This window comes from Prionailurus bengalensis, chromosome E2 (assembly GCF_016509475.1).
Source record: "Prionailurus bengalensis isolate Pbe53 chromosome E2, Fcat_Pben_1.1_paternal_pri, whole genome shotgun sequence".
Taxonomy (NCBI): domain Eukaryota; kingdom Metazoa; phylum Chordata; class Mammalia; order Carnivora; family Felidae; genus Prionailurus; species Prionailurus bengalensis.
The window spans coordinates 58,090,368-58,116,735 of record NC_057352.1 but is presented as its reverse complement, the minus strand read 5'-3'; the positions used below and the strand labels follow the sequence as shown (position 1 = coordinate 58,116,735).

Here is a 26,368-nt window from a genome sequence, read left to right as displayed (position 1 = left end):
ACACTTTCTAAGCACCCATTCTTATTGTCGTTCACATACAATGTGAAGTGTTCACAAGAGAGATACGGGTAGTGCAGCAGGAGAACTAAATCTCCAGATGATTTCATAATATCGTGTCAATAAAGGGGGTGGGGGGGGGCGGGCGGGCACGTAATTCCTGGTGGCACCTGCAGGTACCACATCCCCACAGCCGGTGGCTGGAAGAAGCCTCACCATCAACCTAGGCAATGCTCAGAAAGATGCCAAGGAAAACTTTTCTCTTGTGTCATTTTCAATTTTACCATTTTTACTGCTTTCTTTATTTTTAAAGTATGATCTGAAAAACTTTCCTACAGATTTTAAAGGCGTTTTTATTACCATTTCATGCCCATAGTTTCTCCAAGGATATGTGCCTTCAATCTCATCACAAGACTGATGGGAAAAATGAGGAAAAGCTTGATGTGCAGGTGGGGAGGAGTCTCCAGGATACCGTTAAATGAAGAAAACGCTCTTTGGGCACAAAAAGGAAGAAAAGCTGGAGAGAGTAGAGTGGCACCAGATTCCTAGCAGGTCTCTTGCCAGAATTCTTAGTTCTGAACCATAGAAATACCTAATTTACTTAAAAAGTTACTTGCAAAAAGTCAATGTAAACAACCGAAATCACTGCCCAACTATTCAAAGACACCCACTCTGCACAACAGTTACAAGCCCTGTGCTCCTCTCAAGGTCTCAATGACAACAGATTAGGACTTGATGAAACGCTTAATCCAAAAAAGCCATCCTAAGCAACTGCTAACTATCAACTACACAACGCCAAAGTATCACTTACCGCTCAACAGACGGGTAGCGGGAGCTGTGGTCAACTCCAACGTGATTCCCTCAACACTGGCACACGTGTATCCGAAAACAACTCGGTCCACTCGCTCCTCTTGCCACAATCAGGCCAGACCGATCTTCAATCTTTCAAACGCATGAGTTTCCGAACACGAGCAGTTACACCCCACTAATACAAGAAACAGTCGTTTCAATTCTGTGACTGAGATGACGGAGGGAATGCTAAGAGGCTGGCACCAAGAAGAGTGAGCGTCTCTACAAGGTGCTCACCACCCCGAGGAGTCTGGTTAAGATTTCTACTTCCTACAGAATGAGTATTCCCCATATGTTCACGGCAGATAAACCGCCTGAGTCTTCTTCCTATGTGTCTGTACACAGACGGCTCATATTTAACCAGAAATCCAAATATAAGGAAGTAACCGCAGATGCAGGAAGGCCTGAGGGTTGGGGGATTCATTCTCACAGGGCGGCCAAGGTCAAGCCCCTGAGGTGTCAGGCAAGGGAAGGCTTAATAAAGGCCATCTCCCACCTTCACGGTGCATGCAAGAAGGACAACTCCTTTCTAGGCAAAATAACTAACTACCGCCTCTTTGGGAACCCTCTTTGGGAACCACGCAAACGATCACTTGGAATGAAGTCAGAAAAGACCCCACATAAACTCTGAGGCTGTGACATCATTTCAGGGTTTAACAAAATCAACTGTATCATCCAAAACTGACTACGGGAAGCATTACCACGAATAAGCATTTTATTATCCACATTGTTCCAAAAAGGCAAATAAGAGTGTTGCTTATAAAATAAAATTTAGCTTAAATAAATTTATTAGGAGCAAAAAAGGTAACTTTTTAATGTCCTGATAAAAAACTACAAAAGCAAAGGCCAAGTGTTTATTCAAACCCCGGTGAGTGGACATAAATCACACGGCCCTGCATTTTACTGACAAAATTATTGAACTAAAATTATACCTAAGGGCTCAGGCAACACTGTTGGGACACTGAGGAGGGGAACCAAACTGCCATTAAGTGTTCAGGTTCTACCATCTCCTTCTCCAAAAGCCTTCTTAATTTCCCATCACAAAATATTTCAGGTGTTTGGCAAAATGAAGAACGTGACCAAAATAGAGGGGCGGGACTGTGTTCTTCAAAAATTCAGTGTTACGAAGGCTGTAGAAAAGCTCCAGATTACAGAAGCTACAGACACCCGCCAACTACAGGCAACACCCGGCCCCAGACTGGATCCTGTCCCGGACGGGAGACGCTCTAAAGGAGATTCTTAGGTCAACTGACAAAATTAGAATACGGACGGCAGGTTATAAAAAGTATTGTCTCAATGTAAATTTATGAACGCGGGAACTGTCCAGCTGTGGTTATGTAAGAGAATATTCCCATTCTTAGGAAATACCTTCAAGCATATGCAAGGTAAAAGATCATGGCGTGTGTAATCTCTCAAATCTCAGAGGGTGGATGACAAAATGTGTATCTGCACACGCACGTGTTAAGTGAGTAAGTTTGGGAATATGCCTGTGGAGAGAGAACTCAGGCACACACATAAATGACTATGCAAAGGGGGTTAAAGCTTTTATTTTTTTTTAAGTGAGAGAGAGAGAAAGACAGAGACGGCGGTGGGCGGGGGGGGGGGGGGGAGGGCAGAGGGAGACAGAATCTTAAGCAGGCTCCGCATAGGGCTCAATCCCATGACCCTGGGATCATGACCTGAGTCGAAATCAAGGGTTAATGCTCAAGTGATGAGCCACCCAGGCGCCCCCAAAGGGTCGATCTGGGTAAAGGAGTAAATGGGGGTTCTTTGTACCGTTCTTACTTTTGCAACTTCTGTAAATCTGAAATTATTCCCAAATAAAGAGATTTAATTTAAAAGTCAAAGCTGAAAACACTCATTTGTGAGACTAACCTTTAACCCCTCTCTTTATGTGAGTATGAAACATTCTCCTTCCTCTGGAGAAGTATTAATAAATACATTCTAAAGTCTTTTTAGGGAAAAAATATTGTAGGAGTCTGGGTTAAAAAAAAAAGGTAAATACGGAGCTCCTGGGTGGTTCAGGCAGTTGAGCATCCGACATCGGCTGAGGTCATAAACTTGCGGTTCATGAGTTTGAGCCCCACATCGGGCTCTGTGCTGACAGCTCAGAGCCTGGAGCCTGCTTCGGATTCTGTGTCTCCCTCTCCCTCTATTCCTCCCCGGTTCACACTCTGTCTCTCTCTGTCTCTTTCTCTCTCTCTCAAAAATAAAGATTAAAAAAAATAATAAAAAAGAAACATGACTCTGCCTGATTTCATAGGATTTATAATTTATTGGGGAAGAAAAAGCCACTGACCGCATGAATGAGTTCTGTCCTGTAAGAAAGAGCAGAAAAAGATACAACAGGACAATTGAGTCTGCATGAAGAAGAAACAGTAGGAGTAAGTGCATTCTTTCTTGCATTTCCAAAGCCGGGCACGGGGCCCAGCACAGACAGATGCTCAGTCAATGGGTTCGGTGAGGACAGAACAAAAGAAGGTGCCTGAAGGCCCTCTGGTGGCCCACCTGCACTACAGCAATGTTTACATTGCCATTAATAATTTTACTCTCTCAACAGCTGTAGCAAACTCTGTAAAGCAAAGCTGGAAACTCCCTCTAGGTTTTCAGCAACCCCCACCTGAGGTGGATGAATAATGGGAGTCACGAGAAGGAACAGGAAAGCAACCATCGAAGGCTCCCTTCCCAGCTGCCATGATGCCCACGGGAAAGGCCCGCAGTCAGGGGCATGCCCCATGGGCTTCTGGGCTCCCCAAGCCCCTTCTCCAGGAAGCAAGACTGTAAGGTGCAGAGGCTCTCGCCCACGACCGGGGACGCGGCTGACTTCTCCTCATTTCCAACTAATTCCAGCTCAGGCTTTCAGAACTCCCACTGTTCACATGTTTGATTATTTTCTGATCCTTTCTAGAAAGGACATGATAACAACAACAACAACAACAACAACAACAACAACAAAGACGTAGAAAGTGCTTCCGGAAAACAGGGCAAACCCACAATACAGGACGGAAACCCGCCCCCAGGCTGAAGCACAGCCCCTGGGCACGGCTGCTCTGGGTTTCACCTTCTGGAGACCCGATCTGGCCCCTGCAGGGAGGGCCTGGCTCTGAGAACGCTGAAGAAGGGGCTAGGCAAACCTGGAAACACCACGTTCACACTAAAGGAAAAAACAAAGACGCGATGTCACCCCAGGAAGGTGAGAAGGAAAGATGCTGGCCGTCGCCTGCACCGCGTCCGCGTCCTGCACAGACCGCGGGAAGCCACACTCCGCAGGCACGGGGACTCCGACCCCAGCGCGGCGCTAGGGGGCGCTGGAGCACCGCGTGCTGCGCCTTCAGTCCCACTTTCAAAATCTCATCTCTAAAAGCACGAATACAAACAGAGGGTGCCACCAAAGCGACGTTCTGCCTTCAGAAGGACGCGCGGAAATAGAAGATCAGCCTCTGAGAGAAAAAATAAAGCTACGAGGCAGCGATCGATGAGCACCCTGCCGCGTGTGCACGGTACTCGGTTTCCCAAAGCAGTGAGACACCGGTGAGCCAGCTCCCAGAACCACCGCCAGCCGACGGGCATCAAGCCAAGCCTCGCCGGGTGAGAGGACAGAACCAGGCACAGCTACCAAGAGGCTGAGAGACACAACGTCTTCTCCTCCCTCAGCATCCAACCCAGCAAGGCTGAATTTGGGAGAGAGGAGGAAAGACGAAGGACTAACAAACTCGTTCATTTCGAGAGTGACGAAGTCTGAATTTCCTCTCTAGTGGACGTGAGGGGGTGCTGGACTGGGCAACTGGGAGCTTTCTGCCAGCTCCGAAGGCATCTCCTGGATCTAACAAGGACAAAGCAGCAGGGGTGTGGAAATGTCCCCAGGCTAATCCATGCGACCACATGGAAGAACCCTGAAAACCATGCTGAGTAAAAGTCAGGCACGAAGGGCCACGTGCTGTATGATTCCACTCCTGTGCAACGTCCAGAAGAGGCAAATCTCTAGAGACAGAAAGCAGACTGTGATCGCCAAGGGTTAGGAACGGGAAATGAGAAGTCGCTGCTAATGGATCCGGGGTTTCCTTCTGGAGTGGTGAAATGCTCTGACATGGACTGTGCTGATGGTTGCACAACTCCAGGAACACACCAAAAACCACTGAAACGTACTCGTATTGAAATGGGTGAATTCTATGGGATGTGAATTAGATCTGAACAAAGTAAAAAAGAACGTCAGTGCCTGCCTAAAAAAGTCTAATTTCTTCACTAAACTATACTGATCAGGCCTGCTAGGTGACAGATGCTCAGTGACAGCTACCGAACAGTCACAGCGCACTTTCAACTCTACAAAGTGGTGTGCAGAGAGGACACTGTTCAGGCAGTCGAGGTGCGACGGGAATTTCGCTGACTTAACCATATGCGCTGAGCACCAACTATCTACAACAGAGCTGTGTCGGATCAGAATACACTGAGTAAGACAGACACAGGGTTCTGGACAGCACCACATTTACAGTTCTGTCACAGCACAAGTGAACTGCAAGCTGCACTGGGAGCTACAGAGGGCAAAAGCAGACAAAGAGGGAGGCAGAGAAGGGCCTGCTGCCCAAAGCACTGGGCTGGAGCAGAACCCTGCTTTACCTTCTTGGGGCCGAGGGATCCCGAGAAGGGGACAAAAGGACAAACTGTTACAAAGCCACTCCCATGGGCGGTGCCCTCTTCTTAGGATTCTAGCATCCAAATGCTGCAATATCGTGTCAGTTTCACAGGGTTTGTGTGTTTCACGTGACTACTAAAGTCCATGAGAAGATCACCGCGCACACCTTCCAAAGCAGGATCTATGACGGGCTGGCTGCGTATTCCTTCAGAGCTTTCATGGAGATTCTGAGCTAAAACTTGTTCCCACCAAATCTATTTCCAAAATTAGAAAATATGATTCATCTAACAGAAATCCATTTCGTACCAACTTCCCAGTCCTACATCTGCATTAGGTACTTTACACAATGGCAGTTAAATTTTAACTTACTTTGCTCTAAACTAATACTAAACAGAAGGATAAAAGAGCCCTCATTACACAATAGCTTCTATCTAGAATTTTTATCACATGGATGAAAGCTGATAAATTATTAGGGAGTGAATTTAGCTCCAGTAGAAAAGTTCAAGATTCCACCATTTTCATTTCCATTACCACCACCCAGCTGCTAATCTAGGGAGGAAGGAACAGGGTTGGTGGGGAGACACAAGGCAGGGAGGAAGAGAGAACAGAGAACAAAAAAGAGAGAACAGAGAAGAAAAGGGAAAACAAGCAAAACACCAACGAACAAGACACCGAAACAGCAGCGCTCCCTCTGCTGGGGCCAAGGGTGAGTGCGGACAGGCTTCAGGGAGGGGAGGTCTGGGGAGCCACTGCAAGGGTAGAAAAGTACCTTAACTGTTGACGTGACCACATATGTGGGCACATTTGTTGAGACTCATCATGTATACTTTAAATGGGTGACATTCCCTGCACATAAATTATGCCCCCATAAAGGTTTTTTTTTTAATGAACAGGAGCCAAGTTAAATTCATCTGCGTGTTGCCGGCAGTCAATGCAGTACTTGGCATACAGTAGGTGCTCAAAAAAGCTTTGCTGAACAAATCATTTCAAGAAGAGGAAGAAGAGATCCCCACTCTCCCACCCCAACTATAAGTTCTTGGGATAAGGAATGACAGCCTCTCCAACCTCCACAACAACAGGAAACTTCCCCCATGTCAGTGCCACCAAATCACCCCGTTTGCTCTGACTGGTTTTTAAGATCACAAGAGATGTTCCGGCCAGAAGCACAATTTTCACGTTTAAATATAATCTTTAGGGGGGGCGGCGTCTGGGTGACTCAGGCGGTTGAGCATCCAACTTTTGATTTCAGCTCAGGTCATGATCTCACGGTTTCTGGGTTCAAGCCCCATGTCAGGCTCTGCACTGACAGCACAGAGCCTGCTTGGGATCCCCCCACACACATACAAAAGAAATACACACACACACACACACACACACACACACACACACACACACTTACTTTAAATGTAATCTTTAGGGATACCTAGGTGGTTTAGTCAGTTGAGCAGACTCTTGGTTTCAGCTCAGGTCATGATCTCACAGTTCACGGGATCAAGTCCCACGTTGGGCCCTGCACTGTCAGCAAGGAGCCTGCTTGGGATTCTCTCTCCCCCTCTATCTCTGCCCCTCGCCAGCTCACTCGCCCTCTCTCTTTCAAAATAAATAAACTTTAAAAACTAAATAAACATAATCTTTAAATATAACCAAGATATAACCTTTCATTTTTAAATATATATTTAAACATAATCAAGAGAATCTGAATTAAGCTTTACAGAAAACTTATTAAGAGCATACTTGTTTTGGCCTAGAGGAAAATCATTCACAATTACCACGTGGTCTCCCAGACTAAAGAAAAATCGACTTTCACATTTTAAATCTAGAAGGAAAAAAGGGGGTAGAAAAAACCATGCGTGTGATTACAAAGTATCGGGGCCAGTCAACCTTTCAAAAATCCGTTTTCATTCCCTACCACCCCCCTACTATCCTTGCCTACCAAGAAAGTCACCTGTGTCCAGTGTGGAGAGGGCACTCTCCTAGTCTTTACTGTCCCCCTCTATTTTTGGCTTAAACTTTTTTTTTTTTTTAACATATTTTACTAAGAACCACCTATTTGCAGTCAGATCCACTTCTCGGTCATAAATATGACTCATGTTCTTGTGAATAAAAAATTCTTTCCTTTTAAACTGAGGCACAAGAAAGTTAACATAACTGAGAATACCAAGTGCTGGTGAGGCTCCGGAAGAAGGGGGATCCTCACGGTTGCTGGTGGAGATAGAAAATGACACAGCTACTTTGGAGAAGCTGGCAGTTTTCTATGAAACAAAACACACCGCTGACCACATGACCCAACAATCCCACTTCCAGGTATTTTACTCACAAAAGCGAAAATCTACGTCCACCAAAGACTTGCAGATAAACGCAAGTCTTAGTTTAGCTTCGTTCCTAACAAACACTGGAACAAAACCGTGCACCAAGAGGTGAAGAGAGAGGGGCGCCTGGGGGGCTCAGTCGGTTAAGCGTCCGACTCTTGATCTCAGCTCAGGTCATGATGCCAGGGTCGTGGGATGGAGCCCCACATCGGGCTCCACCCTGAGCTGAGCGGCGAGCCTGCTGGGGGTTCTTTCTCTCTCCCTCTCTCTGCCCCTCCCCTGCTTGCTCACTCTCTCTCTCTCTCAAAATAAATAAATAATTACATTAAAAAAAAAAAAAAGAGGTAAAGAGAGGAACTGTGTTACTTCCATAATGAAATACTGCTCAGCACTGAAAAGGAGAGGACTCTTACCCACAGTACGGATGAATCTGAAAGTGCTGTGGAGAACGAAAGAAGCCAGAGAGAGGAGTACACTCCGCATAACTCCACAGAAACAAACTCCTACAAAAGGGGATATGCCCAGTGACAGAAAGCAGATCAGCAGTCACCCACTGTGGGGCAGAGACTCATGGCAAAGGGGCATGAGGGAACTTTCTGGACAACAGATTGATTGTGGTAACAGTTACCCTGGCATAGACGTGTCAAACCTCAATCTGAAAATTTTAAATCGGTACATTTATTCTATTAAATTATACCTCAAAATGGTTAATGTTTTAAAATTGGTGCAGAATTAACCAATGCACGTCTACAAATAAGGTGGATGAGGCAGCTGCACTACAGAAGCAATTCTGGGAGCGCCTGGCGGGGGGGGGGGCTCAGTCGCTTGAGCGTCTGACTCCTGATTTCGGCTCAGGTCATGGTCTCACAGTTCGTGAGTTCGAGCCCTGCACTGGGCTCTACCCTGCTTGGGATTCTCTCTCTCTGCCCCCACCTCTTGCTCGTGCGTGCTCTCTCCTTCCCTCTCTCTCTCAAAATAAACTTTTAAAACATTAAACCAGAATCGAATAAGTAAAAGCAGCTCTTGAAGACCAAGGACCACAGTATTAATCCTTCACTTATATTAAGCAGAATCTTAAATACTTTGCTAACATCCACACGCTGAGATGCGTTTTAAGATTTCGTGTTCCTGGGTCCCAAGACTCTTACTAGTAGTACCCAGCACCACCTACGATACTGGGCATGACACCTGTAACCTGCTGCCTGGTATCGCCATCAGGGTGCCCACTCCCGTAGTTGCCCGAGCACTAGACCAGAGACTGTTCCAGCCCGGCACGGCCTCTCTAACTGCCTAGATCCCCCAACCGCCTACTCAAACCCCACACCACACGCAGACAGTTGCTGCCAGTAACACTGAATCAGACCTTGGGTGTTTCATTAAAAAGGGTGCTACGCGGGCAGAAACTTGCACATGCATCTGTTCTACAGGGGTTTTCACTTAATGGAACAGGCTGGAACCAAACCAACAGAAGCTCAGCTACCGAAGGCCACCTGCCAAAAAGGAGCGTGCATCACTAAACCAGAACTTTAAGTTAAAACACATTTGGAAAAAAGCAGTGTGACTACATAAACAATTTCCTTCTAATCTGCTGCCCACTGCCAATGGTTTCCTAAATACCTTGCAAGATCCAGAGCTGCCTGACTTACACCCCGCAGCCCACACACCCAGAGGGAGCAAGTTTAGAACGTTCCCCTTCAGGAGTCGCTCTGCTTGTTAATGAAAACCAAAGTTACTTAGAAGAGTCGGTCCAAGCAGTAAAAGCTGCAAAATTACGATCTGCTGAAAATAAGAGAAAGCAAAACCGGGTGCTGACAGCTAAGGCCGGGCCGAGCCCACTGAGGAAGCAGTCCGCTGCTGGCTTTTTCGGCTTCACTTTCACCTAATGATCTGCCGAAAACAAAGCCCGCAACTATGCAGAAACAGCTTCCTTTACCAGCCAAAATAACAGATTGCGCTCCATTCCTGAATTACGTTTGCAAGATGGCTGTTAGGATTAAAAATCTTTTATTAGAAAAAAACAAAACCTGAGACTTCGGGAAGTCTGCCCTATAGTAAAGATGGGGAGCTCGAAACTTGAATCTCCTGGAAAAGTATTTCACCCACCTGGCTCACAATGCTGTTTTCCCTAGAGAACACCAACCACTGGTGGGGCTCACCTGGCAGGGGAGCGGGGTCAGCTGTGCAGGACGAAGGCCCGTGGCAGTGGTTCTCAGCCCCAAGCTACCCCTGGAATCGTCTGAGGATCCTCGGGCCTTCCCTGCAAAACTCCAGGGTTCAGTGGGGGCAAGCAGGGAGCCCAGGCTTCACTCAACATGCTAAACACTTTGTGTCCTCGTGACGTGCAATTAGGGTTCTGGCCCGCCGTGGAGGGCGCTCCCACGGCCACTCCAGGCAGCTGAGGAGTTGGGGAAACTAAGACAGCACGAGGGAAGGCCAGGCGAGCACAGCTACCTCGCCACTCAGTTATGGCCCCAAACCAGACAGAAGCAACCAGGAAACCAGTTGAAGCGATCACTTTGTGAAAGGACCCTCTGCTTGATGAACAACATGCAGAGCATGTTTTTAAAACGGGAACTCTGTCAGTGCTTTCAAGGGTTTACTGATCACTAACAACTTACCGGCAAACCACAAAGCTAAATGTCAACCAGAAGAGAAAGCATCGTGCAAGCAAACTGGAAACAATTTGATAAAAAAATTCCATTCCCAGGTAACTTTTCGACCCGTCTTTTCCACAAAGACCATTCTTTTATAACTGAGCTCATTTCCCATCTGCTCTTAGCTGAAATCGAACACTCACCTCCAACACTCTGCTTTTTCACAAACAACCTCCCATCCTAGCATCCTTTCACACCCTCCAGCTAGTCTGTCTCTCCATCACGCACCCGATTTGTCCACACTGGGAGCTCTCTCTCACACACACACTCTTCCCGTGGGTGGCTCCCGCCCCCTGCAGGTCCGGACTCTGCTCCAGCCACCCCTCCTCCCCACCCCCCGCCTGTCCACGCCTGTCCCCGTCCCGCAGACAGCTCTGTTCCCCGCCTCAAACCGTGCTGGTGAAGCCCAGACTCCCATCCTCTCCCGGCCGCTCGGTCAAGTTCCAGGCCCACTTCTCAGGCTGCCAGCCCCACGGCACTCCTACTTTCGAGCTCTGGTTTCGCCTTCAATTCCAAAGGCCCGCTATTTTCTCAAAACCAGCTCCTACACGAACGCCAACGGCAGACTTCATGGTTCTGCCAACATCCCGGAAGAGAAACCTTGAAGATTATCTTAAATCATGTACCTTTCCATCCCAAATTCCTGGGACAATCTCAACAAAGTACCAAAATGTTCAGAAAGCTTTATCTGGCAAGAACAAGGGCAACTACATGAAGGGAAAGTGATTAACTGACCCCTATCGACATCCCACGACTGAGACCCAGAGAACAGTATCTCCATGAATCAAAGGCAGGAGTAGCACCTTTCTGAACACACACCGCACCTCAATAATAAGATTGTGGGGCACCTGGGGGGCTCAGTCAGTTGAGCATCTGACTTCGGCTCAGGTCACGATCTCACGGTTCGTGGGTTCGAGCCCCGCATCAGGCTCTGTGCTTCCAGCTTGGAGCCTGGAGCCTGCTTCCGATCCTGTGTCTCCCTCTCTCTCTGCCCCTCCCCTGCTTGTACTCTGTCTCTCTCTCGAAAGTGAACATTAAAAATGATTGATACACAGATGTCATTTTATCATTACATTCTTTCTTAAAGACAGGGATTTCTAACTGTTATTTGGGGGGAGTAGACCCCCCTGAGAACACAGTCCACTACCTGAAGAATGCACACACGGAGGAAGTGACAGACCTGGGAAAGGAGAGGGGGAAGGAGTGGTGCTCCCGGATGGGACTGTAACGGACTCTGCAGCCATCCTCCACATGTCCAGTTTCCTCCTCCCCTGCTGCTTAGTGGTCACCCAGTCCAGAAGGCTGACACACACCCACTCCCAGCTCTAGATGGGAGCCCGACCTGGCATGCCACCCACCTTCCCTGCCCACAGCACCCGGTTCAAGGGTGACCCAGAAGGCACAAACCCCAAGACACAGCCAAGAATTCTGGATCACACGTCCACTCTCTTGTTCTGGTTGATGTGGAATAGGCTGGACATACATAGGAAGCCTACAACCGCTGTGACTATTTTCTCATTCGGAGGAAAACTAGTCTTAGGAAAATGCTGACACAACAGAAGTGAAAAGAAACCAGATCCTCAAAGATATCACTGAATTGATTAATCAAACCAACCTTGAAGCGTGACCTACCTCTGGGATTTCTGGTTCCATGAGCCAATAAATCTCTAGTTTATGCTGTAAGCCAATTAGAGCTGGCCTTTCTTTCACTTGTTCTCAAAAGCATCCTACCTAAGACAGGAACGAAGCGCACAATAAAGGACATAAAAAGGCTTGTTCCAGGTTCAGTGGCAGCAACCAAGGGACTCAGAGAAAGTAAGGTCACTCCAAAAGCCAAAATCAGGTTGATCAGAAACGCAGGCCCTACTGTCTGCCCACAGGATGCCCTCCGCCTGCCTCCCCATTTGCCAAAATCCTATTTCACTGTCAAGGCTGTTCATCCCTCCCTTCCTTCACCCTCTGAATTACTGCTGCAGAGCCTCGCACGTGCACCTCCCAAGCACTGAGCACGTAACTACACGACTCAGGACGTGCCCGGCACTTTCCTACACCTCAGTTACAGGCTTAGTCACCCACTACCTACACAGGGTAAGAGCACCAGTTATCTTCCTGAACATCTGTAGCAACAGCTAAAATAGTTGGCCTTCTCCAAACATTAATCAGCTTATTGACAAACACTTTATGAAAAGATCTTTCTCAATCTTTTCCAAGTAGTTCACACATAGAACTGGCTTCTGATCAAACTGGTACAAAGTGTTAAAATCCAACATGAAAAAACGTCATGTTTGGGGCGCCTAGGTGGTTCAGTCAACTGAGTGTCCAACTCCGGATTTCATGATCATGGAATAGAGCCCCACACTGGGCTCCACGCAGAGTGTGAAGGCTGCTTGGGATGTTCTCTCTCTCTCTCCCTCTGCCCCTCTCCCCCTGCTCACACACACGTGTGCTCTCTCTCTCTCTCTCGGATAAAAATAAAAATATAATAAAAAACTTATTTTCGGGGCACCTGGCTGGTGCAGTCAGTACAGCATGAGATTCTTGATCTCAGGGTTGTGAGTTTGAGCCCCAATGTTGGGTGTAGAGATCACTTAAAAATAAAATTTTGAAAAAAAAGCCCTTCATGTTTTAAATTACCACTAATTACTTAATATTACTTAGCAAAATATATCTTCTCCTCTACCCCCCAAATAACCAATGAATTAAATGTATCTTTCAGTTTACTTTAATGCTTTAATTAGTTCTGGGAAATAAGGTAATTCACAACCAGAAACAGCTAAAAAATGTATCCAAAAAATGTCCATCACTGTTTTTAGTACGTGTAAAATATAATTGTGAATACACCACAGTACTTAAAAATAACATTGAGGAAAAAGTTGAATAATGGAGAATACTCACAAGTGGGGGAGAAAAAAAAAACCTTCACTCAACAACATATAGTATAATCCTATTTCATTAAAGAGGAAAGTGCATTATTATTATTACGTATGTTACAACAAAGCTGCCTGGTTCCCTCTGCATCCCATTTCAACTGGTCACCCAAAAGCCTTATTCGGCCCCCATGGCCTTTTGTGCTGCTCAGCTGGTCATGGGAGCACCCAACTGCCCCTTCCTGCCTCCAGGCTCAGCCTCCACCCTCCAAACCACATGTGGCCACCACGGCACTTTCTCCAAAATGGGAATCTGACTTTGGTCCCTAGGAGCAGCCTATCACAACCGTTCAGGACAAAAAGCCCCAGCAGAGCACGTAAGAGCTCAGCGCCTGGCACTCATCTACCTTCCCAGACTCAGGGGCCAAGGCTCCCCACACCCCAGCACGGCAGTTCTCTCCGTGCACGCTGCTGTGCATGCTGGGCCTCTCTGGCCTGGATGACCCCTCACATCATACAACACAGTTCCAGAGTCTTAGCTTTACCAACTATTTTCCCAAAAAACCTGCTGAGTTACACACTCTTGATTGTAACAGCTGATTAGCCTCTATCTTACATGCAACTGTGAACTTCCTCAATATATGGACTGGGCTACATCTCCCATTAATTTGTACATCAATATATACTCACTGAGCACTGATCATGTTCTAAGCCCTGGAGATGTATCAATGAACAAAACAAACAAATCTCTGCCCTCATGAAACTTATGCTCAGCTCTGACATACAATTAGGCTCTCCACCTGGGAAGCTGTTGGCTCTGTGGCTCTCGAATTGGGAGAGTTAACGGCACTGGCTCTGACGGGATCAGAGGATCACTGCCACGGCCTACTAACAGGGCATGGGAAAGCTGTCCTAAAAGCACTGTATTTGCATCAGTAACTGCCTTTTGATCTATCTCAGGACTACATTTACTGAGAAACAACCCAGAGAATTAAACAAAATACTTTATGATCTGATACACAGATCAGTCGCCTGGATTCAAGGAACTACACAACAGAGATAAAGAAAGCCATGAAGACCCTTAAAAGAAGCTCGGGTCGCCTGTGCATTTTTTTTTTTTTTTAAGCAAAGTCTACACCCAACAAGGGGCTTGAACTCACACCCCAAGACCAAGAGTCACGTGTTCACCGATGGAGCCGGCCAGGCACCCCACCCACTCGTTCTTAATGCAAAAATTACAACCAATCAGAACACTTCATGAGCAGCTCATCCTTCTTATTCAGGACTGGCACTAAAGGGTATTTCCACCAAGGACGAATTTGTCCCTCGCCGTTCTGCACGCTGCGGTGCTAATCTTCATGCCCAGAACGAGAAACCCCACAACAAACCCATGTGCAGCCCTGAATGTACTGAATGTACTGGTCATTTCCTCCAAGTGGCCCCTCTGTCAAGTAACTTACCCACTGCACACACCCCAAAGGCGAGACCCTGTACTGGCAGTGGAGGTGCTGGAGGAGAACCAGACCTCAAGAAAGCCTTCCTGTGCCACCAGGTCACTCCCGGGATCCTTACTCTTACTTCAGAGCACCTGAGAGAGCTCGAGTTAGACAACCGACCCGTGCTGTTCTCCTCTGCCAGGCAGGGCCCCGTCTGGGCACAGGGCCCACACAGGGCCCGGAAGGCTACAGGCCTCCACGAACAGCTGACTGACCCTCGGAGGAAAGATAAGGCATCTACAGAACCAAAGTCCACGGGGGCCTCAAAGCTCACCCTGCACATTGCATGCAAGGCAGTCCTTTCCTTTTTCATAGGAAAGTGAAGGACTGACAAAGCTAACTCAAACCTATGTTCCAACCCGAAAAGAAATCAATGTCCAAGAAACAAAATGATACTGTACTTTCTGTCCACCTTAAAAAGAAAAGAAGTCCATCTGTTCAACTTGTGCCATAGGATAAGAGGCAAACTCCAAACTCAGCCGTGGTAATTGTTTCCAAAACTAGTCAATGCTAGGATATTGCTACAGTGTCACCGTGTGTAGTCAGCTAAGTTTCCAGCCAAAACTACTGCAGAGACTACTGCGAATTATATATATATACATACATACATGTATACATATATATACATATACACATATATATACACATATATATGTGTGTGTGTGTGTGTATGTATATAAATATAAAAGCTATCTCCTACCTCTTATCTCCTTCTCATTTGCCTCTAGTCCCAGAAAAGTAAATGTACGTTCCTGACCCTCAACTCATACCATATAGCCGTGGCACGTAAAAGGCAGGAGTTCGATCAGAGCCTGGAGCCTGTTTCCGATTCTGTGTCTCCCTCTCTCTCTGCCCCTCCCCCGTTCATGCTCTGTCTCTCTCTGTCCCAAAAATAAATAAACGTTGAAAAAAAAAAAATTTAAAAAAGGCAGGAGTTCGATAAGGAGAGGGAAGGAGCAGTAATTATGCTCGCACGTCTGTGGAAAAGTGGAGGCAAGAATTTCCTCAACGGACCAATCCACGACCAGCAGCAAAAAAAGATGGCAAGAATTTCTGATGGCAGACTGGCTTAATGCCGTACACACAACCTCAGACAAATTTTGACTACGACCAGACCTGAGAACAAATTAGAAAGTTCATCCCAATTCCCTGGGACATCACATGGTCACGGCTGAAATGAGCCATGGTGGAGTCTGGGCCGCTTCCACCCCGTCCCCTACATCCCACCCACAATGCAGAGCACAGGGGTCAGCAGTGGTGCGCCTCTCTGGCTTGGGAGAGTGTATCTGTACTCAGATTACTTCTCTGTAACTGTGTCTTGCAACTAACACCCCATCCAGGTCCTGGCACACAGCAAGAGCTGGATAAATGCCGAAAAGGAATGAATCAGGAACGTCCTTCTGAAGACCCAATGGGACAGATCTTCAAAGTGGCAAAATTTTCAGGCGTCTCGTGCTGGTTCTGTCCCCACAATCCGTTCTACTCGGTGCTAAAATTAGATCTTATCACCTCTCACAGTGGTACATACATCTATCTTGGTTGTTGTTCACAGTCAACCTAGACTGGATAAATTATTTTATCCAAAATATGATTTAGCTAATCCTATTCATGGCAACGTGTTCAATGGGTTACGTGAAACAAACTGGAAACAAAGCCATGTGGAGGCTCTGAAACCTGAGCCGAGCTGCGATACCCTGGGGGGAGCTGTCCTAAACCCAGATTTAGAGGCCTGCCCGCAAGGAGCCCAGCAAGTAGGTCTGGATGGCCATCAGGTGATTATGACAGAAGACTAGGACCAAGGGTCCCCACCTGAGAAATACTATCATATAGGGGCGCCTGGGTGGCTCAGTTAGGCATCTGACTTCTGCTCGGGTCATTATCTCAGGGTTCGTGAGTTTGAGCCCCGCGTCGGGCTCTGAGCTGACAGCTCGGAGCCTGGAGCCTGGAGCCTGGAGCCTGCTTCAGATTCTGTGACTCCCTCTCTCTGCCCCTCCTTTGCCCACACTCTGTCTCTCTCTCAAATATAAGTAAATGTTAACACGAAAGAAAAAAATACTATCATACAAAATGATTCCAAATTTCTAAAATCTCCTATAAAAAAGACTGAAGAGGGGCACCTGGGCAGCTCAGTCGGTTGAGTGTCCAACTTCAGCTCCGGTCATGACCTCACAGTCGGTGAGTGTCAGACTCGCTGCTGTCACCACGGAGCCACCTTGGGATCCTCTGTCCTTTCTCTGCCCCTCCCCACTCGCACGCGCACGCTCCTTCTCAAGAATAAAAACATTAAAAAAAAAAAAAAAAAAAGGACTGAAGAAAAGCATTTCAAAGTATTAACCTAGGAAAGTCACCTCTGGGTCATGGGATATTATGAGGGACATGTTCTTCTTATATTTTATTTCCTAAGACCATAATGAAGAAACAAATGTTTGTTTTTAAAGGTGCCCCCCCAAAACTAAAGGGCATAATGTCCCCACATGGCCTTCCTAACACTCTACCAATCAGCACTGAGGACACCCAAAAGCTATTCGCCTTGCATTAATCCGCCTCAGATGTCCCCAAAAGAATGCCCTGCTTTTCCCCCTCCAAGTTCTGGGGTTCAAGACGCTCGGGGTGCTGACGTGAGCACAGAGTACGCTCCCGGATCTGGGCGACAGCCGGAAGAGGGACAGCTCTGACAGCCGGGAAGTACCACACCTGGCCCCCCGAGGCCGTCGCCACGGGCAAGGCTGGCACAGAGCGGTGCCACCACTTACTAAAACCCGTGGTTTTGTTCCGAAATCCTGTGGGTTCTCACAGACCCGCACCTGCTCACAAGACCCACGGTGTCTGCGGCTTGGCCTCTCTCGGGGTCCCTCACCTCGCCTCTGACTCCGGCCCCACCCGTTCCCCCCACACAGCACTTCAGCCACAAACCTCTTCCGGGTCCCCACACGTGCCTCAGGTTTTGGGACTCTGCTCCTCCGCCCGCCGTCTCCCAGATGCCCTTGTCCTTGTGCTCCTCTGCCCAAATGCCACCTTTTCAGAAGAGACATCCTCCCAGCCTCCCCTGACGCTCAGTCTCGCTCTCCTCCTGTTCAATCCGTCTTACACCTAAATACCTTTTACTAAATCATGCCACTGCTCTACCCTGCACTCTCCCTGAACAAGAATCCAAAAGCCCCCCGGCCTCATCTCGTGGCCCCCGTGATCTCGTTACAACGCGTCTACTCCGCACAGGGTGGTCACAGCGTCAGCCCACGAGGCAGCTCGATCACGTGCTTCCACGGTCAAACGCCGGACGGCCCCCTCCTTCCACACTTCTCGGCGTAAAGACGTTCACATTCGGGAAACCCTACAAGGTTGGGCAGACCCCTGGAGGCCTCTCCTCTCAGGCACGGAGCTCTACACCTACGTGGGCTTTCTCCGAGTCCTCTTAACTGCCCTCTCAACTCGCTCCAGCCACGGGGCCGGTACACCCGCAGCTTGCACGGTCCGCAGCTGTGCATCTCAGCCAAGGCACCCCTTCTAGGGAAGAAAACTCTTCCCCGACCCTCCCGGGCCACACCAACACACTGCGTTCCCTTCCTCTGGGACACACTTCTCAGTCTGGAACGACACAGCCATTGCTGTGATTATCTGACCAGCGACCGTCTCCCTCACCAGACAGTAAGCTCCCTGGTAGGAGGGACAATGCCCGCTTTTGCCCATCACCCCATCCTCAGTGCCTGGTACACAGTAGCCACTCAATAACTACTTGCTGAGTGAACGAACGAAAGTTCTTGGCAATGTTCTCCACACTTCTGTTGCAGGAACTACCACCCCAAATCAGGGTTCGCCAACGAGCCTGTTTCTCTCCCCCCTCCCACTCCGTGAACTTCTAAAGCACAGCAACTCGCTCTTCAGCTCTGCGTTCCTAATGCCCAGGCGCCAAAAATTTTGCTTTGAACAATCACAAAAGATACAAAGTCCTTTATACGTGGTTCTGAATAAAAGCGTCTGATAGCCTACAAAGTAATTCCAGCTGAAGCAGAACGCTACCCTTGGAAGACCTGATCTTGCGTTTTATTAGAGTCAGAAGTGGTGGAATGCCGTCGTCTCCGGGGAGAGGGACCCGAGGTGGGCAAGGGGACAGTGCTTCCTCTTCTGCCACTGTAGCACGTTCTTGTAAAACAAGGGGGGAGGAGGAGAAAACCCGATTTCTGGAGAAGGCAGGAAAATCCAAGTTAGTTACCGGCACCCCCACTATTCACTCAGGCTGGTGACCACTGTCTCCAAATAAGGAAAGCTTCATCCTCTCAGGAACCTTCTCTAGTGAAGAGGGGACCAAGAGACAAGAATCTGAGTTTGAGTCAGACCTCTTTTCACCGCATAAAAACTGGATGGCACGGCTGCTATAACTAAGGGGTTGAATTCTTCAAAAAGCCATGTCTTTAAAAAAAAAAAAAAAAGTCTTTGGACATTTTATTACTCAGAAATCTGTAGAGCATTTCCACAGTTCTCAGTATACTTTAACCTCTAGAGTATCTGCTCCGTTCCCTGGCTAAAACAGGTAAAACGAAGAAAACTTACTGTGCTTGAATAGATGCCTTCAAAAATGTTAGAAACAAGGTTTGCTCCAAAAAGTTCAGCTCAGTGGCCGTGTGGTTCGAGCAGACTCGCAGAAACGCCCCGCGGGAAAAGGGGCGGAAGACGTATATCAAACTGAGCATTAAAGGCCAGAGAGAAAGAGCATGACTTCAACTTTTCACGTTAAATACTTCTGGGTCGTTCGCATGTGTTAGAAAGAGCACATCTGTACTATGTGTTTCAAGATAAAATCAACAAGGACACACCCCACACAAAATTCAGCAACTGGTAACATACTAGCAACTCTTAGTGAGATCACAGTCCTGAATCATTTCCATTTTTATTTCACTCATTCATCCATTCTATCAACTTTCACTCAGGAGCTGCTCCGGCGGGGTCACTATGTGAAGCATTACACCTTGATCAGTCTCTTGCAGGAAAGCAGTCTGGCAAAGCAGAAAAAACAAAGGATTCAGAAGTCCAACGACCTGCTGGCAAGCCCCCAGTGATGCACGTAGCAGCCACGTGACTTCAAGTCCCACGCTGCGTGGGTCTCACTTTTTCATCTGTGAACCGGTGATGACAAGACACCGCAGGATGGCTGTAAGGCTCAAACAAGCCATGCCCTTTACAAACCATGACACTTACACACTGCACAACACTCAAGTGCTGATCACTGCAATTTTAGTGTGTTGTAATTAATAAGTTCCTCCGCGTCCAATTATCAGATCTACCCAGAAGGTCTACTTCCGGCCTCAAATAAATATACACACATTGACAGCCATCTAAGTGGAAATACTACTTAAAATTTCAAGGGACGTATTTGACAACACGTCTAGCTTTACTTAATGCATTTTACAACATGAGTATTTATGACATGTACTCGCAGTAATGGTAAACGACTATTTTTGTGGACAGTGAGCAGAACTCAATTGAGACACTGGTCTGAAAAGCCACCCCCACCACTTCCAGCACAACCAGCAGGTCCCCTCTTAGAATGACAGCTCCAGGGGGTGCACTGCTCATGGCACTCTGCACCCCCCACCCTGCCAGCAATTTGCATACAGTACACAGAGATGAAAAAAATTTCTTCCTCATGAAATAAGGACAAGGAAAACAAAATCTGCCACTGTCATATATGATAAGTAGGGGTGAAAGAAAGGGCAACTAGATGTAAAAAAAAATGCCCAAGGTGCAAGAGTGGGGAGCCCAGACTTTCCACCAGGAGGCGCCTCCACTTGTAACGCACCAGTGGTGAGAAGGAGAGTTAGAAGTCCCACCAGCCGACACCAAAAACATAAACTGAGAATTGATCTGAAGATTGGCAACCACTAAAGCCGCAGACAAAGCCCACCAGAGAGGGGCCTGAGGATCACAAGAGCAGACGGCATCGGCGCGTGAACACTTGGCGGCAGGCGCTGGGCGAAGGCTACGCGCATGCTGTCATCTAACAAATCTCCAGGAGGCCAGAAAAGGAAACTGTAGGAAAATGTAATAGGCACTAAACCCTTTGCATCACCTTACTCTCCCAGCCCTAAACCACACCTCCACCTCTACACCTCACCTACTGGATTCCCGGGAGAGGGCAACAGGAGAACCGCACGTGTCAAGACAGAGGGCAGAATGGAGTTACTGGCCCAGAGCTTCTGGCTTCTCAGGTCTTCTGCTGGAATGGGGTCACGGCTGAGGAGCTTTCAAACACACAGAAACAGCCAGCTCGCAAAAAGCATACATTTCGAAGACGCCACATCTAGGGTTATGACAGATTCTACAATGTCTAATCCTTGAAACAAATACTATGAGCATAACCCACGGGCCACCTTTATGTTGCCCACACTAGTCCTTAATCCAGCCTGCAGTGACAGAGACGGTCACAAAAAGACCTTTGGGGAGATCACTTCAACAAACGGGCAAACTGCAATCCAAGCACATGTAAGTCTTTGGAAACGAACATCGACACTGCTGAAGTGGCACTAAAGTGACAAACGACAGTAATCCAATGGCCCCAGGCCAATTAACTCCATTGCAAACAGATTTATCTGTTTTGTGCCCAGTGGTTCTCGCACGGGAAGCAGTAAATAGAAATGCAGCCGCCTAATTACAAACCCAAAAGCGAGCTCTTCCTACAATTTCTCGAGCTCTTCCTACAATTTCTCATACTTCAGTGTGCGAGCAGCAAAGTAACAAGTGTCCTCGACAACCACCTTTAATGATCCTCTTGAAAAACCAGATCCATTAACAGCAAAAACTCACATGACAAATCAGTACAAACGCAAAAAGGAACAAAAAATTAGCCTTGATGTGGCTGATAATTCAAACACAGATGACACAACTTTTCCCAAGTTCCTGAATATCATACACGGGCAGAGAAAATGTGCAACAGGTTTGGCATGAGACGATCGCTACACTTTGTAACCCTTTCCTCCTGTAAGTTTTCCCACGTCGAGCACTATTGGATCACGCCAGCTCCACATAAAAGTGCACTGGAAGGCAGGTCCTAACTTTTGCTCTAGAGAGGAACTGAAAACGAGGCAGGCTGGCTTAGCGCTCACTGCAATTTCGGTAAACTGTGGTCCCACCAAGATGGACCCAAGCGCACGACGCACCTCGTCTGCACTGCCGACCGGTACGTCACTTCACCAACTTGAAACCCACCTAGTCGCAGAACAGGTTTGAGTTTCTGCTGTCGCTGTGCAAAGGAAAATCAGCATCTCCAAATATCCTGTATTTCAAATAACTGTATCTGCTTCAGCTGCCTCACTACGAGGTTCCAGTAAAAATGTATCTTTTGAGAAATACTAATACAGCGGTCAGTTATAAACAGATAGATATTCCACCACACGGGGACACTCCGCCATATGCTGTAAAGTGGATCCAAGAGATTCCATGATGTAAAGTGTGGGGCCCCATCACTGCCAGGTAATGCAAAGACCAGAGTGAGCCTGCTTCAGGGCACCAGGACAGGAAGCCACGTGATAGCCAAATAAAGTGTAGAAGGCATTACCAGGGGGAATTTCACTACAACGACCACAAACCCACAAACGATTCCTGGTTTAAGGAAGGACTGGTCGGTTCACACTAATTACCCCAAATCATTTCATCAGACGACAAATACTCACAAATTAAGAGATGTACTTACACTTCCATTGTCAAAGTTCATCCTTTATACCTGTTAAAATGTTGAAAACTATTGGCATTAGCAATGTTTCCAAGTTTTCCACTGGTTCACTTCAATCCAGGGAACAGGGTTCAACGATCATATGGAAATAGAATATAATCTATATAAATTTTCAAAATTGTAAGCATAACAATCCAATTTTGTTTTATTTTTTAAAGTTTATTTATTTATTTTGAGAGAGACAGAATGAGCAGGAGAGGGGCAGAGGGGGGGACAGAGGATCCGAGAAGCGGGCTCTGTGCTGACAGTAGAGAGGACAATGTGGGACTCGAGCCCACAAACTGCAAGATCATGACCTGAGCCGAAGTCCGACACTTAACCGACTGAGCCACCCAGGTGCCCCAACAACCCAATTTTAATATAAAACCCTTACTGTTAATTTGTAGTTGTCATTCCCAATTGTACACAAGTCACATGCATCTCATGATGCTTAACACATGGTAAGTGATCGGTAACTGTTGAATTAATGAGTGAATGACCAGTGTCTCTGCAGGGCTCTTAGGACAGAAGGTCTAATAAAACAAATGTATTAAGATGCTCAGCCTGGGGTGCCTGGGAGGCTCAGTGGGTTAAACGTCCGACTCTTGATTTTGGCTCAGGTCATGATCTCACGGTTTCGTGGGACTGAGCTCCAAGGCGGGCTCTGAGCAGACAGCACCAACCTGACTGGGATGCTCCCTCCCTCTCTTGTCTGGCCCTCCCCTGCTTGTGCACGTGCTCTCACTCCTGCTTTCGCTCTGTCTCTTCCAAAATAAATAAAATTAAAAAAAAAAAAATGTTCAGCCTGATGCAAGCAGGATACAATTACCAAATCTTGTCACATTATTTCATTACTTGTTTTCATTACTCTTCTTTGAAAAAGACTATGAGAAATCAAACTATTCTTTTGCTACGTTCTCCATGCTAGAACTTAAAAGCACTCAAATTATACTTAAAAATAAACGTATTAAAAGAATAACCTCAAAGAGTTGCTAACATTTATGTTCAACTGACTTTCGCCACTGCGGTTTTCTAAAAATGGGTATAGGCGGGGCGCCTGGGTGGCGCAGTCGGTTAAGCGTCCGACTTCAGCCAGGTCACGATCTCGCGGCCCGTGAGTTCGAGCCCCGCGTCAGGCTCTGGGCTGATGGCTCAGAGCCTGGAGCCTGTCTCCGATTCTGTGTCTCCCTCTCTCTCTGCCCCTCCCCCGTTCATGCTCTGTCTCTCTCTGTCCCAAAAATAAATAAACGTTGAAAAAAAAAATTAAAAAAAAAAATGGGTATAGGCAATATTGTTTGAAACGTCAATACTAGGACAATGAATGTAGATGAAATTACAATTAAGTTTATATATCGTCACGGCTAGTTATCATTTAAATCAGGTTTGCATTGTAACTGGTGCTTATGATGATGGACTGAATTAGGGGTGCCTGTAGCGCACGCAACTCTTGACCTCAAGGTTGTGAGCTTGAGCCCCACAGTTAAGCATAGAAATTACTTAAAAAAATAAAATCTTGAAAAAAAAAATAATAATAGAATGAATTATGGCTAAACATGCCTTCACTTCAAAATCACTATGAATACATTACACGTTCGTTCACAATGAATCTCGTACCTGTTCATACCAATTTTAACAATGAGCTATACACGTTTATATTTGAGAAAAAGGCAAATATCAAACCTCTTAAGAAAACAAAAATCTTTCAATTACACATTTGTAAAAAATTACTCAAATGCTAAGCCCCCTTTTTTTTGCAAAGAACCATAGGAAATACAAAGTAGATGAACAAGTGAACAAGAAGTTAAAGGGAGAAACTTCTGCAAACTAAAGTATCAAAAATTTGACAACATTCCAGCCTCCTGTAAGATCTCATTTAAGAAAAAAAAAAAAAAGTTTTCGCGTTTTAAATTTCAGGATAGGCATTAATCTCAACAGCTATTAAAATCGACTTCATTTCCAAAGGGCGAGAAACACCCAACAGTTCGCAGAGGCGATCTGCGGCCACCAGTGTTCCCAGTAGCTACTTTGTTTCACTTTCCCACATTTCAATACCAAAGCACACTGGGACGGTATAAAGTGCAGAAATTTCTAGGGATTAGATGTCAAAAAACCAGCGGTCGAAAGCAAGCCTGAAAGATAATACCATAGGAGCAACTGTAATACCCAGAGTCATTGAAAATTGGGGGGGGGGGGGGTCAACTCTACACGTACACCTCCCCAGAAGAGAAAAAGGTGCGTCTCACTCTTTCCCTCCACTATGGGATCATTGTAAATGGTCCCTAAACTTCGGCTGGTGCTGTGACACGGCGCGTTAGCGTCAGCCAGGCTGAGATGGGTTCATGCAAAAGATGTCACTCAGATGCAACTCAAAGTACGGTCCTGGGGACTTGATTTCCACTTTCCTTTGCAACAGTAACCGAAGGCTGTTCCCCAGTGACTCGTGTCCCCAAACCAGAGAACCAGCAAGCCCCCCGCGGTCCATCAAGCTGAGGAAGCGACCTTTGGGGGCACGGGGGCAGCGGGGCACCCCCACGCCTTGGGGTCCCGCTCCGCGCCCAGAGGTGACCCGAGTGCCTGGAGAGCCCCGCCGCGGCGGGGCCTCTCGAAGCCCCCCGGCTGCCTCTCCCGGGGCGCCCAGGGCGCCCCCCCCCACCTCCGCACCCCCGGCTCCCCCGCGGTCCCCCCGGAGGTTAACCCCTTCGCGACCCCCGCAGGCGGCCCGGCGCCCCTCCCCGCTGCTCCCCGAAGGCGGGCCCCTGCTGGCTCCGCGCGGGGCGGCGGCGGGCGGCCGGGGCGCGGCGGCGGCGGGAGGCCGGGGCCTAGTCCGGGGCAGCGTGTCCCGGCGCCCTCCCCCACTCCCACACGCTCGCTCCGGGCAGGGCGCGCCCGCCCGCCCCGGGGCCGCCCGCCGCGGCTCGGGGCCGCTCCCGCCCAGGGCGCGGGCCGGCAGCTACCTGCGGGTTGCGGAGGGCCATGGCGGCCCGTTTCAATGAGCCTCGGCGCTCGTCCGACTCCTCACGCTGCTTCCCCCGCCGCCGCCATCTTCTCGCCCGCACATACACACTCGCATCGGCCGCCGCGCCTGCGCACTGGCCGCGCGCCGCGGGGCGCGGGGCGGCCGGGCGCGCCGGGCGCCTGGTGCGCATGCGCGGCCGACAGGTGGGCGTGCGCGGCGGGAGTGGGCCTGGTGGACTCCGAGCCCGCGCCCCTTCGCGGTGCGGGCCGCGGGGCCGCGCGCTGGGGGCCCCGGCCGCGGTCCGGGAAGGAGAAAGGGCGGGGGACGGGGGTAATGATGCCAAAGCGCCCGGCCGGCCCGGGCCTCTCACCTGCTGGCGGGCCTCCGGGGTGCTGGGCGTGACTCGGGACGTCCGGAGCCCGGGGCCGCGCGACCTGAGGCCGGCCCCGGGCGCCGAACCCCAAGGTCTCCCTGGGCCGGGGTCTCCCAAATGAGCGCCGAGGGCCCGGGAGGAGCCTCCCCTGCTCGTGGTGATAACAGTTCCGTGCATTCATTCATTTATTCGCTGTTCATCCCACAAACGTTGCCTGAGCGCCCACTCTGGGCCACGCCTATTGCCAGGCAGTGGCGAAGACTCAAACGCACACGTAAAGCGCTTAGCATCGGGGCCTGGCGCCCGGTGAGCGCTCAGTCCGTGTTGCCCGTTACACACGTGCAGGCACGTACGCAGACAAATCGACTTTGGGGGCACGGATTCCAGAAACAGTGAGCCCCCTACCAGGCCACGCACTTAACCATCTGCTTGGGCCTCCCTTTCTAGGTGAGTGATTTCAGACCTGTTACTTCCCTTTCTAAACCCTTCTGTTTTCCTCACCTGTAAAGGAGACTCATACAATTTCTGAACTCAC

General features: G+C 48.4%; 1 protein-coding gene across 1 annotated transcript in view; it reads right to left on the bottom strand.

Moving 5' to 3' along the window:
- Positions 1-25,590, bottom strand: part of USP10 (ubiquitin specific peptidase 10) — a 69,102-nt gene extending 43,512 nt beyond the window's left edge. The window contains exon 1 of the mRNA XM_043599792.1: positions 25,459-25,590. Within this exon, the coding sequence (XP_043455727.1) occupies positions 25,459-25,479 (21 nt within the window). The 5' untranslated portion in view covers positions 25,480-25,590. The remainder of the gene's footprint in view (positions 1-25,458) is intronic.
- Positions 25,591-26,368: the final 778 nt, after the last annotated feature.